At 44.5% G+C, this 15,766-nt stretch overlaps 2 protein-coding genes and 1 pseudogene across 2 annotated transcripts; 2 read left to right on the forward strand and 1 right to left on the reverse strand.

The window, feature by feature from the left end:
* LOC124691002 overlaps positions 1 to 1,054 on the forward strand; it is a 2,115-nt pseudogene extending 1,061 nt beyond the window's left edge.
* Positions 1,055 to 5,287: 4,233 nt separating this feature from the next.
* LOC124693510 (methionine adenosyltransferase 2 subunit beta) lies at positions 5,288 to 8,252 on the reverse strand. Its single transcript, XM_047226974.1, has 6 exons — positions 8,010 to 8,252; positions 6,971 to 7,130; positions 6,488 to 6,675; positions 6,228 to 6,351; positions 5,892 to 6,022; positions 5,288 to 5,753 (listed from the first exon to the last, which is right to left on the reverse strand). The coding sequence occupies exons 1-6, from the start codon at positions 8,250 to 8,252 to the stop codon at positions 5,619 to 5,621; spliced, it is 981 nt and encodes a 326-aa protein (XP_047082930.1). The 3' UTR covers positions 5,288 to 5,618.
* Positions 8,253 to 8,510: 258 nt separating this feature from the next.
* On the forward strand, positions 8,511 to 13,629 carry LOC124693511 (DEAD-box ATP-dependent RNA helicase 48-like). Its single transcript, XM_047226975.1, has 11 exons — positions 8,511 to 9,652; positions 10,022 to 10,128; positions 10,348 to 10,403; positions 10,499 to 10,723; positions 10,816 to 11,022; positions 11,153 to 11,239; positions 11,734 to 11,829; positions 11,926 to 12,141; positions 12,315 to 12,497; positions 12,615 to 12,857; positions 13,414 to 13,629. The coding sequence occupies exons 1-10, from the start codon at positions 8,511 to 8,513 to the stop codon at positions 12,843 to 12,845; spliced, it is 2,550 nt and encodes an 849-aa protein (XP_047082931.1). The 3' UTR covers positions 12,846 to 12,857; positions 13,414 to 13,629.
* Positions 13,630 to 15,766: the final 2,137 nt, after the last annotated feature.

The raw sequence follows: 15,766 nt of genomic DNA on the forward strand, positions 1-15,766 counted from the left end.
TCGTTTGCGCAAGAAGACTCTCCAGCTAAGCCAGCTCCTTGCCAATGTTCCTTCTATTACTAGTCTGCATCTGGATTTCCAAAGTGAAAAGGTACTCACTGTAATCATCTGTCTTATTTCCACCCTATGATTGTTAGTTATAGAACTGTAGTAACTTAGGCAAGTCTTTTCTGCCACCCCAGCGTGTAATTTGTTTGCAGCCTGCAATCAACTTTTGGTTTGATGTAACAATAGTAACTCGTATTGGTCTTCTCTGCCAGTTGAGAATGTAATTTACTTGCAACTTGCACTCACTTTTTTATATCGTTTCTTGTATCGCAGATTTGGGTTCTACCAGAATGCCCGAAACTGCTCGTTCCTGTCCTCAGAAAACTACAGCAAGTGAATCTGGTAAATCTTCCTGAAGGCTGTGATTTTGCTTGGACAATGTTTATTCTTGAAGCTGCGCCTTCCTTAGAAGAGCTGTGCATCGCAGTATGGGATCATTCCTGCGACATGGTGACAGACAAACACTGCAGGAAAATGCAGAAGTGGAGTGGAAGCCCTATGCCCCTGATTTCAAGCACAAGAATCTAGCTAAGCTCGCGATCTATGGCTTCCAACCTGACAACAACTTCATGCGATACATCAGGCGTGTCAAGGAAGTCGCGGTTAACATGGTAGAGATATCTCTGCACGACGGGAAGGCGTGTGAGCTTTGTGGTGGCTTGGATCGCAAGATCAATGCTTGTCCTTCAAGGTACCCACAGACCGCTGAGGAGAGGAAGCAGATAACCGTGGAGCTGGGTTTGGCTTCGCCGTCTGTGGTGCACTTCCGGTTCTAGTTGAAGAAGAGAACATGTAGTCTGGAGAGCATGTGTCCTGTCATCTTTTTAGTTTCGAGGAGTTCATCAACTTCATAACTCAGTAAAGCATGTATGTCCTGTAATCTTTTTAGTTTCAAAGGGAGCTCAGAACTCCATAATAAGTCAGTAACTATTGTGTCTGTACTCTTGGTTTCCCTTTAGTTGAAACCTGTGCTATTGCCTACTAGGTAAAATAATTAGTAAATATTCTGATATTTGTGATATTTCCTATAGGACAATTATTTAGAGAAATTAGATGTCAAAACCAAATGCTTGATCAGTGGGAGTTGACATGTCAACTTCATATTTATTGCAGTGATTTGTGGCCTGAACTAAATCCCATGTTCTAGGAGAAAAAATGTGCATGATCAGGTATTTGTGTTTTTACATGTAACAGATTTTGTGGTACAGCGATTCCATTGCGCACCGTGGTAATATTTAGTATCTGCATGAACTTTCTGAAGGTGGTGTGGCTGAAACCTTTCAACGGGTATGCTGGTCCACACGAGCATCATATGCTGGATCTAATACTTGAATATTTTTGACAGAATGCTAATCATTTGTTCTTGCTCAAGCACTTTTTTTTTCTTTTCAAATGAACCATATTGATCGGCCCGGTTTGGTTCAGTTCCGAGTTCAGACCCTGTTAATCCTGGCCGTCCAGGTAGCATGGACCTCTGCAGTATAATAGTCTGAAAGAAGACGGTCGGTTGAGTTTAGTTGAGACACTGCCTGCTCCCAGTGCTCTCCGGATCTCGAGCTCGATTAGTCTGACCAAGCAAAATCTCCTGTTGTCCAGCTGCTCCTCAACCCACCCACCACACCTGGAGACCAGAGCTTTGACCACACGTATTTGCGCCGACAGCAGTCACCTAATCACCTGTCTCATCGCCGCGTCCTCCGTGAAACCACTGACCCAAGTACACATCCAGCTGAATTACAAAGAAAAAAACAAGTACAAGCCAGCTACACAACACTTTCTTTACTCTGTCCAACCACGATATCCAACGACAATATATTTGTTCCACTCCATCTCTGAAAGCATGGCCGCAAGATTGAGGAAAAAGAGAGGTGCATTAAGTAGCTGATTAACACCTGCTCATGTGATTAAAGAAGATTCATTCACAGGTTGCCTGATCGGCAGATGGGAGCCCTCCAACAAACACAAGATCTCACAGGCCAACCAACTAAAACCGACACACCTTAATTGAGTAGAAAATTAAGTAAAATGCAGTTCAGATCATATATTTCACCATTATACAAAGATATGTAGTGAATGCTTTTATAAAAAAAAGATTTGTAGCGAATGCTTAAGTTACAACTCCAGCTTTGCCACAACAACGACTGTCCATGCAAGAAAGCATTTCATAACCAGCTAAATTACCAAGAAAAGAAAAAAAAGACAAGACCAAAAGAGAGAGGTGCCTTGAGCAGTGATTAAGGAATACTATTCAACAACCACAAGATATGGCAGGACAACCTAAAACCGATACACCTTAAGCACTTCAGGGGGGAAGACAAATATAAACAAATAACATTTCGGCATTTTTAGAACCTATGTAAATATGATACAAAGATATGTAGTAAATGCTCAAGCTACAGTCACAGCTTTGCCAAATCAATCACTGCGTATACACAAGGGCTGGCTAGTTAATCATGCAGCGGAACATGCATCCCGCTGTATTCATAAACAACCATCATGGTCCGTCTATTACTATCATCTTTCTTTCTAGCTAAAAAGATCAGAGACAAAAAAGGTATACGAATATCTGATGACCTTGGTCAGCATCATGAACTTGACTGAAGAGATCGGTTGACTGACCGAACGCTGTCGACGATCATGAGCCTGCATCGATCGGTCCTCATCAGTTGTGCAGAGGGTTGGGCCCTTGAGGCACCACTCTTCTTGAAACAACATACTTCCCAGCATCGACCATGCCGGTGTCTTCATCGACGCCTACTTCTTGAGAGGGCAGAGGAGGAGATGCGGCTGGGGCAAGCCCACGACTTCTGAGCTCACCGCCTGCTTCTTCTTCCCTGAGCGTTCTCAAGCCATGGCTTGAGCTTGGCAAGTGTGACATGGCGAGGAGCAGGAGGAGTATGAAGGGCATCAAGTGCTGGGAGAGCCTGATCCTCATGGCATGAGAGAGAGAGAGAGAGAGAGAGAGAGAGATGGGAGGGCAAGGAGGGTGGAGGCTATTAATATGGATAGTTTAGCTGGGGTGAAGAGGAGACAGTAGTAACAAGAAATAGACTGCATGCATGATCCTCTATCCTGATGGTCCGGTTACTCTGACTACATGATAATGTGTTAGGTTCACTAAAAGTTTGGCATGTAGGCCCCGCTGATTTTCCTTAAGATAATCCTTGTTTCCTGAAGTTTCTGCATATGGAGACCAGAGCTGGACATAGGGCCTACCAAGCATGGCTAACACACAGTGCCATCCTATTGACCAGATATCTTAATTTTCCAAGTGTCCATTCTCAGGTCTGAACTATGGACTTGGTGATCTAAAAGGAGCAGCAGTTGACAGACTTTTGTCAAGAAACTAGTGTACTTTAGTCCCAAAGGCCTACAAATATATAGAAAGATTCATGAAACTTATGGCGCATAAAAAAGGCCTAGGCTGGGAAGAGGTTATTGACAACCTTGGTTGTTTGTGGCAAGAAGTCCTACATGCCATTATGTATGTTAGCCTGCTCAGGTAAGCAACCAATGGCCCCTTGAACAGGAACCCCATGCCTTTGGTTGTAGACACAAGTTATCTATCTATAGGGTGAAAGCAGGAGATGTCTCCTACTATTGGACTTTCAGAGCCCGGTAGGTAGCTCAAGCTTAATTAACAGTCCTCAGTAGATTCTCAGCAGCATAGACCCCACATCATGGTGGGAATCCAGACACAAACAGGTGCCCAGCCCAGTAATCTAAATAGAAGACTGGAAGGAAACAGAAATGTCAATGTAGTAAAGCACAGTCTTTCCTCGAATGAATAGATAAATAATGTAAAGCACAGTCTTCAAGTTAGGAAGAATCCAACAGCACTAAAATACTAGTAGTAATGAACAGGTTTAGGTGGCCAGTTTCCTTGCAAAAATACGCGTATTTCTTGCCAAGTTGGTGCCTTTGACAAATCTGTCAGATTCTAAGCTTGTGACAATCCCAAATTATCATTACCAGCAGGTTCAAAAAAAAGGGCGGCAGTGGACCAACTGCTTGGCTGCTTGCTACAGACTATCAGGGCAGACACTAGTTACAATCTCCAGCTTATTTTGTTGGGCAAACTAACTGTGGTACAGTAGATCTGGTAATAAGAAAAGGCACCTTGGCAGCAGTACTGAATACACTTTTCATTTGACATGATAAATTGTTTTTTTACAGTAGACATGTTAAATTGGTAAGTGATGTATGTTTGCACCAGTGAGTGTGACTGCCATGGTTCATTAACACTGCCCTCTCATCTCAAGCAGGTTTTAAAGCAATTTATATCGAGCAACCAGTTCACTGTTGAAGAGTAATTGCAAGTTTAGCTGGAGAAATGAATGGAATTGTACAAAACATGGACTGAATTAATGTGCATGATGCTTACCTACATCCAGTGATGCTTTTGGTGTGGCAAATAAATGCCCATGAGCTGCCTGATACAGATTGCTACAGGGACAGGGTGTGTGCAAGCACAGTTGTACTTGTACCAGGCTAATCTGTCCTCTGATATGAGGAAGCATAGTTGTAAAGCATAAGAATGTAGACCTTCCACTCGTATGAATGATAAACAACACTACTGCATGAGAGGGTTTAGAATTGTGAATGATAAACAGCATTACTGTATGAATGATAAACAGCATAAGCATTACTGTATAAATGATAAACAGCATTACTGCATGAGTAAGCATAATTGTAAAGCAAAAGAATGTAGACCTTCACTTGTATGATTGTTACCGTGGTGGTGGGATTCCTGCCGCTTGTTTTCATGCAGTGTGGTCAACAGCAACACATGCTAGTTATACCACTTTTACGCAAAAAAAAAACATGCTAGTTATACCACTGATGCTACAAAACTAACTACCAGGGCAAGCCTAAAGTTGTGATGCTCAATATCATGAGTATGACTTCCAAAGCTTTCATTAGCAGTTAGCACCAGACAAGTAGCAGTATTTAGCTTCGCCACTAGGGTACAAGACAAGGGTTTGAGTCAAATCATGTTGCTTTTGCCATAAGGGTATTGCTTCACGGTCTCCTCTCATGGGCGTGAATCGCAATCCAGTGTCTGCTTGGGCCCATGTATGTCATACAGGTAAGGTAAGTTAAGAGACTTGCACATCAAGGACCTGCACCTTCTGATGGATAGTATTATTTAGGTACTGATAGCTGCAAATATGATAACTCGGTGAGAGTCTGTAAAGAACTACTCAAAGAGAACATGCCAAGTTCCAGCGAGCATACATGAACAATAAGATATCTTGCTTAAATTTTCAGATATACTTTTACGAGTAAAAATTCTTCATAGTGATATATGGTCACAGTATAAGTGGTACATCAATAATTACAAACTTCTGAAAAACATACATGAATGCCATTTTATTCGGAATGGTACATATAGACGCTAAAACCAAATGATAACAAAGTTACAAGTTTCACAAAACTACAATTTCGGCAAAATAAGAGGGGCCCTTTGTCAGGTAAAAAAGCAGGTTGTTTGTGTCACACTTCAATATTTTGATTCAATTGATTCCTTAGTAACTTGAACAAACAATTTATGAATATCATGTACAGTACTATAATGTACTGGCTTCTGCATCAAGTGTAGCTCGGACTCCATCATGAAATGTAATTGGCTGGATACCAAGCATCTGAGTTAGCTTGGTGATATCCATAGATATGTCGGGTGGAGAAGCTACACCACGATTAACCTGGATAATAATAAATGAGTGGGGCCATCAGTCAATGGTTAAGGGCCATATCAATATAAATTTTTTGAAATGAACCCATCGCGTTATGAACTCTGAGAACAGTCCACATGAACAGTAGGAGAGAGGAAGGGCTCATACCGACGATGCAGGAACAGATTTGATTGTAGAGTGGCTATATCCACGAACATCAGCAACAGACTCAGCCATCTGCAGTCTTGAAACCCTATCTGGTCCACCAATATTCAGAAGGACCTGAATTTTTTTCCCATCTGCACAATGTGATTTAGTGTCAGTGCAACTGATAAATGAACAATAAGAGAGCTGATTAAGATGGAGAGAAAATATTAAAGTTATTAAACAAAAAGTGGAGTGTGTTTACAAAGAGCTGATTATAATTTGCATACCATTATACCATATATAAAAGGAGCACTTTCTAATGACTGAACTCCATAAATCACTTTGTATTCACCTTACCTGATAACCAACTTTTTGCTAATGACAAAATTACATCCACCATATCTTTTACATAAACTGGGCAGCGGTACTCATCATTAAAGAAATTAACTTCTTTGCCTTGTGAAAGGACATCATTCATCCACTGCATCCAAAGAGAGTGCACTTTGCAATTAGACACTACATTCTGCAACTGTTATGCAGTCAGACAATTTTATTTTATTCTAAACTTAGAAACAACGTTAAGAATCCGACCTGCTTTTGGCCAATTTGTTAATTACCTGAATAGGGAGAGACTTGTCCACAGGAGAGATTGTTTGTGGTCCATAAATAATGCTGCTTCTCAAGATCGCATAGTTTGAGCATTTCTCAGTAATGAATTTCTCTGCAGCAACTTTTGATTTTCCATACACGTTCACTGGCAGCGTTTCATCCTCCTCCTTGTAGAAGGATTTCACCCCCTCATAAACTGTAGCACAGGAGTTCTAGATTAGATTTGGAGTTGGCACAAAAGATGGCATCATAAAACAAAACAACATACATATATTCACTAGAAATCAGGAAGCCTGCAAGGTATAACCATTTAGTCTTGGCTTAAGCTCACTAAGACGATAAAGTAGAAGTTAAAGTTAGGTGAATATGTTCCCCTAATTGCGAACAAACGTGAATATAAGTGGATGCATGCTCACTTGTAAATCCAAGTAAAGGATGAACATTTTATATGATGGTATAAATTCATTACGACAATGACAACAGTGTTCTACCTTGATCTGTTGAGAGATGAATCAAAAGAGACTTGTCGTTGCCAAAGCTTAGTGACCAATTGACGAGTGAAGAAGGTACATTAGTAGCCATAGCAGCAGCTGGGTCTGTTTCGCATGCCCGAGGAACTGAGATCGCAGCACAGTTCACGATTACATGTGGCTGGACACGAGGAATGTCGACATTGTCAGTTACACAATAATGGAGTTGCGAACTCGTGTAAGATAGAGCAAGAGATAAACAATACACAATGTTTACTGAAACAATTAAGGCTTACGCCAGTCGTGAAAGTCCTAAATTGATGGAGCATTTTACAGTACCTCTATGCATTTAAGTATGAAACAAATTAAGAAAAATTATGCAAGCGCACACATAATCTTCAGATATTATGCCCTGATGGCACTGTTAGCTGGCATAGCAAGAAGCCACGTATTCGTGGCATTCTGAATGCACAGTTTACTCACCCAAAATTCAGGTGGAGCATTTTAGAATTATTCAGTGCAGTTAATCCTCTTCTTTCAGCTAAATAAAAGTCAACATTGCTACAAAGATATCCATTACCTAGTTGGCCTGCATGAGTGAACGGACAATCTTGTTTATATGATTTGCAACCCTGAACCAGAGGTACGAGATTCATATACCGCTAAAAGTGCTAGGCTGAATTTCAGTAGGCAAGCAAAGCACAGAACAAGAGAGGAGATCCACAGAGAACAGTAAATGCCAGTGCTGTCTCTAGCTACAAATTTGTAGAAACACCATATGGACCTGGACTACAGCGTTGCGTAGGTGTGCGGCGCACAGTCTGACACCACTATTTTAGCAACCAACTATCGCGCACTCGCAGTCGCTGGCTGCTCGAGCAAACACTCGCAGCTCCATTCGCAACTTGGCAAATGTGTTCGACGAAATGTCATACCCAACCAAGAAGAAATTATTCAAACACACAAATAATCTTCAGAGTTCAGAGACATTACGTTTCTACAGACATGTCCAACGCCTAGTTCACTAGTTGGTCTGCATCATGGCACAATGTAGCGTTACCTGGCCGAAGGAGGCGGAGACGGCGTCGAGCCCGTCGCCGGAGCGGAGGTCGGCGCGGAAGGCACGGACGCCCGGGAGCGCGTCGAGGAGCTGCGGCGGCGCGGCGTCGCGGTGGTGGGTGAAGGCGACGTCGACGTCGCCGGCGCCGGCAGAGGCGAGCTCGAGCGCGAGCGCGGCGAGGAGGTGCTGGCCGAGGTAGCCGCTTCCCCCCACCACCAGCACCCTCTTCCTCTCGCCCGCCATCGCTCCGATCTGCCAAGCTCAGTTGGAGAGCAGCAGTGTGGTGGGTCCCACCTGTCAGTACCAGTTGACTGACTCTAGCCCGCGCCTCGTGGTGGATTCCGCTATCTCAATGCGGAGGCGTAAATCACGGAGTAGCGACACCTTGGCTAGTCTACATCACTAAACCTTCCGCGAGCTGCGACCACCTAAACCCTCGCCGCCCGCCGCCCGCCGCCCGCCGCCGCTCGCCGTCGTCGGGTCCCTCGCGCCGCCGGAGCGATGGGGGGAGGGCCGCGGACGTTCCCTGGCGGGCTGTCCAAATGGCAGCACAAGCGGATGCACGAGAAGCTGGCGCGCCACAAGGAGCGGGGCCTGCTGCGCCACGAGAAGCAGCTCTACCTCGCCCGCCTCCGCTCCGAGATCCGCGCCTCCCACCTCCCCGCCGCCTCCCCCGCCACCTCCGCCACCGCCCCCACCTCCTCGCGCGCCCACATCCGGGCCCTCGCCGACCGATTCCTCCGGCCCGGCGCCGAGGACCTCTGGAACGACGACGACGGGCCGCTCCGTCGCGCCAGGCCTCCGCTCCCGCTCCCGCAGCAGCAGCCGACGCCGGCGAGGAGCCTGCCGTCCGGTGTCCGCTTGGTCGACTGGGACCAGGCGGGCTCCGGGGAGACCCCGCCTCGGAGAGGAGGAGGAGGAGGAGGGGATTGGAAGCACTGGGAGGAGCTGAATTCGGAGGAGCCAAGCGCTGGGAACGAGCCACATCTGCCCGCGGTCAATCCCAAGAGAGGCTTCGGCCAGAGGAGGGAGTACGGAACAGTGGCTCCCTGGTGGTGGCAGTGGGGTTCTCGCTCTGCCACAGGATCACAAAGAAACGACGCGTCTCTCAGCTTCTTCAGCCCAAAGCGATGCTACTCGGCGGCTCCTCCTCCTTGCCAGCCCCATCGACGATCAACCGGCGCGTTGATGCCACTGGGTGCGACACAGCTTGCTGAGGTTGCGAACGGAACAAATGGAACTCCCCTAGCGCTGTTCAATCAGGAGAGGATGTACGCGGCCGCTGCGCGGCGGTTTGGGCAGAGATGGGGCCGGGACTCGTCGGACGAGGATCAGGAGGGTGCCCCGGCCGCGAAGAGGGATCTGAGGCTGAGGAAGTTCGTTGCTTCGAGGGAGGAGGAGTCGGAAGACGATGAGCCAGAGGGGGAGGCGGGCGCCATCAGGAGGAAATGGAGCAGCGCCGCTCTGAGGAACTGCGATATGAAGAAGGAGAGGAGGGTGCAGCTCAAGACGTACGAGGAAGAGAGCAACGATATCGCCGGTAGGATCCAGGAGCTGCGGGAGGAGATCAGGAACAGGGAGGTGCTGGGCGCCGAGAGGAGGCGGTACGAGTCGAGGGGTGAATCTTTGTTTACCAATAAGAGGTTACGCTCTCACCCTTGTTTTGCTCTAATGTTTTTTATTTCCTCATTTGTTGTGTGTCCTACTAACTTTGTAAGGAATCGTGTCTGTATGGATGTTTAATAAATGTATAAGGCAAACTTAACTAGCAGGTCCTGAAATAGGTGGCTCTTGGTATATATATGATCGCCAAAGCTTGTCTAGCCGTTGTACAAAAAATGGACATACTAACTCAAGATTAACGAATGATCAGTGATTAACTTCTTCAAAGCACACTCTGTCCCATACTTAAAGAGAGACCATCATATCAGTAATTCATGTTGTTTCTTTTCCATGGATTTGATTAGTTGTGGTATCTCAACTGGTATTATTGCTTTATTTTCATTCTTTAGATTCGATGAGTTTGGCATCTCCCCACTTACTGTAAAAGCGCTCACTGATGCTGGATACGGACAGACAACTGTTGTGCAGGAAGCAGCTCTTCCAGTTTGTCTTGAAGGTAGTATATCTTATTTCACTTTCTTTAAAGACCAACTTCATGAAATAATCCTACCTTTTGGTGGTTAGTATAATGAAATGCTCTACTTGATTTCAGTACTTCATATTTAACATTTTACTCCAGTGGTATCATTTTAGCTGTGCATGAACTATCTGAACATATTATCATGAAACCATGTGACAATCAGGAGATTGGTCACTCATCACTGTATACACGCAGGTAAAGATGTTCTTGTCAAGGCCAAAACTGGAACCGGCAAAAGTGTAGCTTTTCTGGTAATGTTCATTTCCAACAAGTTACTCTGACATGTAGTTCCTTTCAGTTTCCTTGTCCTTCAAGCAATTTATTAAAGCAATGAGTTGATAAACAGCTTCCTGCAATTGAATCAGTCTTGAATGCTATGAAGAGCAACACAAAACACCGAGTGTCTCCAGTATACGCCCTTGTTCTTTGCCCTACAAGAGAGCTTGCCGTCCAGGTTACAGCTGAAGCAAATGTTTTGTTGAAGCACCATCATGGGGTGGGTGTTCAGTCTCTTATTGGCGGAACTAGATTCAAGCTCGATCAAAGGCGGTTAGAGTCTGATCCATGCCAGGTTTGTAGCATTTACTGACATACTAAAGGCCAGGGTGAAACGGCTAACTGTTGGGTTGACCTATATGTATTGTGGTGTTTTCTCTTTTTCAGATTTTAGTTGCAACACCTGGTAGGCTGCTGGATCACATTGAAAACAGATCTTCATTTTCTGTCCGCTTGATGGGATTGAAATTGCTTGTGTTGGATGAAGCTGATCACTTGCTAGATTTGGGTTTTCGCAAAGACATAGAGAAGATTGCTGATAGCTTGCCACGCCAAAGACAGACATTACTGTTTTCGGCTACTGTGCCAAAAGAGGTAATTTAATCAGCCTGAAGGTAGTGAGTGTATCATGATTTATTTACCCATTGCAATCAATATATAACCATATTTATGGATAGCCACAGGTCTGAAAATAGGAATAATGGTTTTCACTCTTGGATGGCAGGTTCGAAGGGTTTCACAGCTAGTTTTAAATAAGGACCATATCTTTGTTGACACAGTGGGCTTGGGAGCTGTTGAAACTCCTACTAAGGTTTCTATTTCTACTCCTATTCTCCTACTCAAGTAATATTTGGTGCCAATGACGAACGTAATAATCTTCCATAGTAGCTGCAAAGTACTCTTTTCGTTCTTACTTTGCATTTCCATGGCGTTATGTAGGCAGTTAATTCGCAAAAAAAAAGATGTGCTAATGCCATAATGTTCTATTGCATCGTTCTATTTAATAAAGGGACGTCATTCGGCCATTTGCAGTTCCATACATATTTCAATTTTCTATGGATGTTTGTCATCCAAACACAGTGCTCAGTGACTGTAAAACATTTGATCTGTAGTGTCGACATTCACATTAACCTTGTATATCATTTCTTTATGTCATGATTACTTCACTTTGTATGGTAAAACGAGCAGTACTTCTAAACGAATTTTGTCTTCCCTTCTATGATTGCCTTTTTTTCTTCTCTCCCCTGTTATGAATTTTCTCTCAAAGCTTACTGACCCTTTCGTATCTCCTGTTTTCGAGCTAAGGTGCAGCAGCAATACCTCGTAGTACCACATGAACTGCACTTTCATATGGTCCATCGCCTTCTTCGAGAGCATATTGATCAGGAAGTGAACTATAAGGTCCTTCCTCCTCCGCCCCTCTCTCTGAATCAAGCAGTATAATTGCTGTAAGTTTTGCAATGTGTTAAATTACCAAGGTCTTCCCGTTGCATGCAGGTGATTGTCTTCTGCACAACAGCCATGATGACTGAATTTATGTACATAATGCTTCGAGATTTGAAGCTGAATGTCAGAGAAATACATTCAAGGAAGCCTCAGCTTTACAGAACACGCATATCCGAAGAGTTCCGCGATTCCAATCGCCTGATTCTGGTAACATCAGACGTTTCAACACGTGGAGTGAACTATCCAGATGTGACCCTAGTGCTTCAGGTAGGATTTCTTTTCCTTTTCATCATGGAGAAAAGTTCCAAACAGAACCTTTTATCTGCCTAGGCTAGAGCAACACGGGGTTGCCAGCTATCTCTTGAATGTCATTACTTTGCATGGTTGTCTTTTTTTAACACGGTTGCTTCTCTAACTGCTGCACATCATGACTGGATTAGGTCGGTGTTCCTCCTGGCAGAGAGCACTATATTCACCGTCTTGGAAGGACCGGAAGGGAAGGTAAATCCGGGAAAGGAGTCCTGTTGATTGCACCATGGGAAGAGTATTTCTTGAAGGAGGTACACGATCTTCCAATAGAGAAGGGCCCCGTGCCACATATTGATCTGGAGATGAAAGAGAAGGTTTGTCTCGGCTTTACTAGTACACATTGTCTCTTTCGGCGTTATGCACATACATGCTCATCTGAATCGTCACCTGAACATACGTACATACACTTTCTTCGTGGGAATGTGATGCAGGTGGATGAGTCGATTAAGATTGTGGACATGAGCATCAAGGAAGCCGCCTATCACGCCTGGCTCGGGTACTATAATTCCATAGCTGATGTAGGAAGAGACAAAGCCATGCTCGCCGACCTGGCAAGTAGGTTCTGTGTCTCTATAGGCATGGAGAAGCCTCCGTCGCTGTATAGAAAAACCGCCATTAAGATGGGGCTGAAAGATGTGCCGGGGATCCGGATCAGGAAATAAAATAACGAAGCTAGTACTCCCTCCGATCCGGAAAAAAAGTCGGACAAGGAATTTTGCGAAATAAACCTTAAGCTTTTTTCTTCATGAGCCCACGCTCCTCCCCCTGCCAACGACCGAACCCGCACGAAACCGTCTGCCCCACACCCCAATCGCTCCCCTCCTTGCGACCTCGCCTCGCTACTGCCATCCTCTCGTCGCGCCATGCCGCCCCCGCGCCGCGCTCCTCCCGTCGCGCCGCGCCGCCGTCCTAACGCCTCGCCGAGATCCCCTCCACCTTCCATCGCATCGGCAGGAGCACTCCTCAATCAAAAAGAGCTTTTTGATCCAAGTCGGCGAGGAATCACTGGATCCGGTGTCCGTGAGGCTTGATCTTCTAGATGCGAGGCCGGACGAGCTGGATCCGGTCTTCGAGAGGCCAGAGGCGCCGGATCCTTCCCCCGCGATGACAGAGGCGGCGCTGGTCACCCGGTTCATCGTTGTGCTTGTGCTTGTTTTGATTAATTGAGAAGGGGGTTTTCGTAAAACGTGATTAGACTATGGCTTCCGACTCTTTTTTCGGATCGGAGGGAGTACATTTTTCCATCTCCCGCTTTTAGTAGGTTGGTGTTGTTGGTTTTCACTTGTACATCAAGGCTCTGCTTGGAAGCTCTGTCTAGGTTTGCCTGTAGATTTCTGCGGTTGTGTTGTACGGTCCTCCTCCTAATTCCCCATGATTCGTATGGTAGAGTTATGCTCCTGTGTATGTGAGGACCAAGATTCGGCTGCTGTACTGAGATGGATGCTTCAGACTGAGCAGAGCAGCCATTCAGTCAGGGTCTCAGGGAGGAGGTTTTCAGGGCACAGCTGCTCCATGTAAAAAAAGTCAGAAGTATGGTAAATTTTATCTCTCCAATAGAAGCTACAATTTTAGTTAGAAAAAAGAGAGAATGGATCCCACAAATATAATACTATGTATTTTTTTCTCTCTCCAAAAATCATGCTTTTAAGGTTTAAGTTCCCACTTCTTGAAAAGGAGGTTGCCTTTTCAACCTACTTTGGACTATCCGAACCTAGCTAAAAGTGTGAAGCAGTACCTCTAGGGTAGTGCATTGGGCATGCCCTCATGTCGAGTCCAGCCGGATGATATATAACATAACCATCCCGATAGCATGATGGCGATGAGCCAACATGAGTTGGAAGATGAGGTCCAAACTAGATGGTTTAATTAAAGGATGCAAACTGTTGATGATTCAAACATACCGAACCTCATACTTCAGCTGACAGGGTTCAGTGAGCTGTACTGTACTCCTGTGTATGCCGAAGCCTACGTTACTGCTAATCGTTTGTACCATGCTGCACTCGCTGTTAAGAGTCATTCATCGAACAAAAAGAAACGGCCTTTAAGAGCAAGAGATATTTTATTCTGGTGGAGAGATTGTTTGAAAACTCTTCCTGCATATAAGCAACGTGTTAATTGCAAGCAAATGAATGGGAAGTCAATTCTTCTTTGGAAGGATACTTGACTGATGGTCCTTTGCAACTTGCTTGGCCTCAACTCTTTTCCTTTGTGAAGAATGAGAACATCACAGTTCAGGTTGCTCTTATGACGACTGAGCTAGCAGATTTATTCCACTTGCCGATATTTACATGAATTTCATCAATTAGAAGTGTTGGTAGCTGACGTGCAGCTTTCGATGAACATGTTGTTTGGACAGTTTTCGAAAACACTGCAGTTTTCAAAGTCTCCTCTGCATATAAGCACTTATGGGTCATGGGCATATATGTGAGGCTCTTAAATGGATTTGGAAAGGTTGTTGTCACGATAACACATAAAGTTTTTCTTCTGGCTTCTCATCCATAACAGATTGAATACCAGAGCTATGTTGCAAAGAAAAAAATTCTTCATAGATGACTACACATGTACCATGTGTAATCAGGATATTCCGGAAACAATGAATCACTTTTTTTTTTCAGTGTCCTTTTGCTGTTCATTGCTGTCATACATCTGTCCCGATTGGGTTCCTTTGACTATCAATAGTTTTGATCTTCAACAAGTGCTTGCAGACCTAACAGCCAAGCTTGGCCTGCCTTTCTCAGTGGAGATGGCAATCTGGAGTACCAGGAATGGTTTTATTTTTAAAGGGAATGTTTCCAGTTTGTACAGATGCAGAAATAGATTCAAAGATGAGATGGCTCTTTTTGTTCATAAGGTTACCCACAAATCATACTCTGGAATTAGGACATGGGTCGATCACTTTGTATAGTTGCGCATAAGCTTCTAGCCTTTTTTGTTTTGTTTTTTTTCTAGTTGCTAACCTCTAGTACTTCGTCTGTAAATACAATTAATGTAAAATTTATAAAAAACACGGTGGGGAAACCCACTGTTTAGCTTAAAAAAACAAAAAGAAACGGCCCACAACTCTTGCTTCTGAGTTGGCGACCTCAAGCTTGTTGACCGCCTTCTCAATCTAACTTTGGATTCCCGATCACCCACAGCAGATTTGTTTTGCACTAAATTTCTGGCTTTCTTCAATGACGACTGACTGCGGTCATACATATTTGGTAACATAATTTATCAGGCTTCAAATGTGAAAGGAGCAATTGAGGTCCTGAAATATATACTATCATTTACATAATGGATTTCGTAAGTGCTAGTGCTCTTTGTGTTGTTCAGGTTGAGGGCATCTACATATATGAGAGGATGCTAGAGCATCAGGAGAAGGTGTTAGTGCAATGTTGGACAAGGTTCATTCAAGCACCATAGCATAATCTTCGGCACAACATTTGATCCCTGGTTTTTGGTGTTGTGATATGCGAGGCTCCAGTGTGTTGTCCTCATCCTATATTTTCCCTGTATATGCTGCGCGTTTTCCACGTCTTGGACGGGTGGCGGTTGAGCTAAATTACGATATATGATATTTCAGTTTGCAGTCATCAGTTAA

This window comes from Lolium rigidum, chromosome 2 (assembly GCF_022539505.1).
Source record: "Lolium rigidum isolate FL_2022 chromosome 2, APGP_CSIRO_Lrig_0.1, whole genome shotgun sequence".
NCBI classification, from domain to species: domain Eukaryota; kingdom Viridiplantae; phylum Streptophyta; class Magnoliopsida; order Poales; family Poaceae; genus Lolium; species Lolium rigidum.

Coding starts and splice junctions, on each gene's coding strand:
- LOC124693510 (XM_047226974.1), bottom strand. CDS start 8,252: ATGGCGGGCGAGAGGAAGAGGGTGCTGGTGGTGGGGGGAAGCGGCTAC. Junction 6,676..6,970: donor TCATCTCTCAACAGATCAAG/GTAGAACACTGT, acceptor CCTGTGCTACAG/TTTATGAGGGGGTGAAATCC. Junction 5,754..5,891: donor AATCTGTTCCTGCATCGTCG/GTATGAGCCCTT, acceptor ATTATTATCCAG/GTTAATCGTGGTGTAGCTTC.
- LOC124693511 (XM_047226975.1), top strand. CDS start 8,511: ATGGGGGGAGGGCCGCGGACGTTCCCTGGCGGGCTGTCCAAATGGCAG. Junction 10,724..10,815: donor TAGAGTCTGATCCATGCCAG/GTTTGTAGCATT, acceptor TCTCTTTTTCAG/ATTTTAGTTGCAACACCTGG. Junction 11,830..11,925: donor ATCAGGAAGTGAACTATAAG/GTCCTTCCTCCT, acceptor CGTTGCATGCAG/GTGATTGTCTTCTGCACAAC.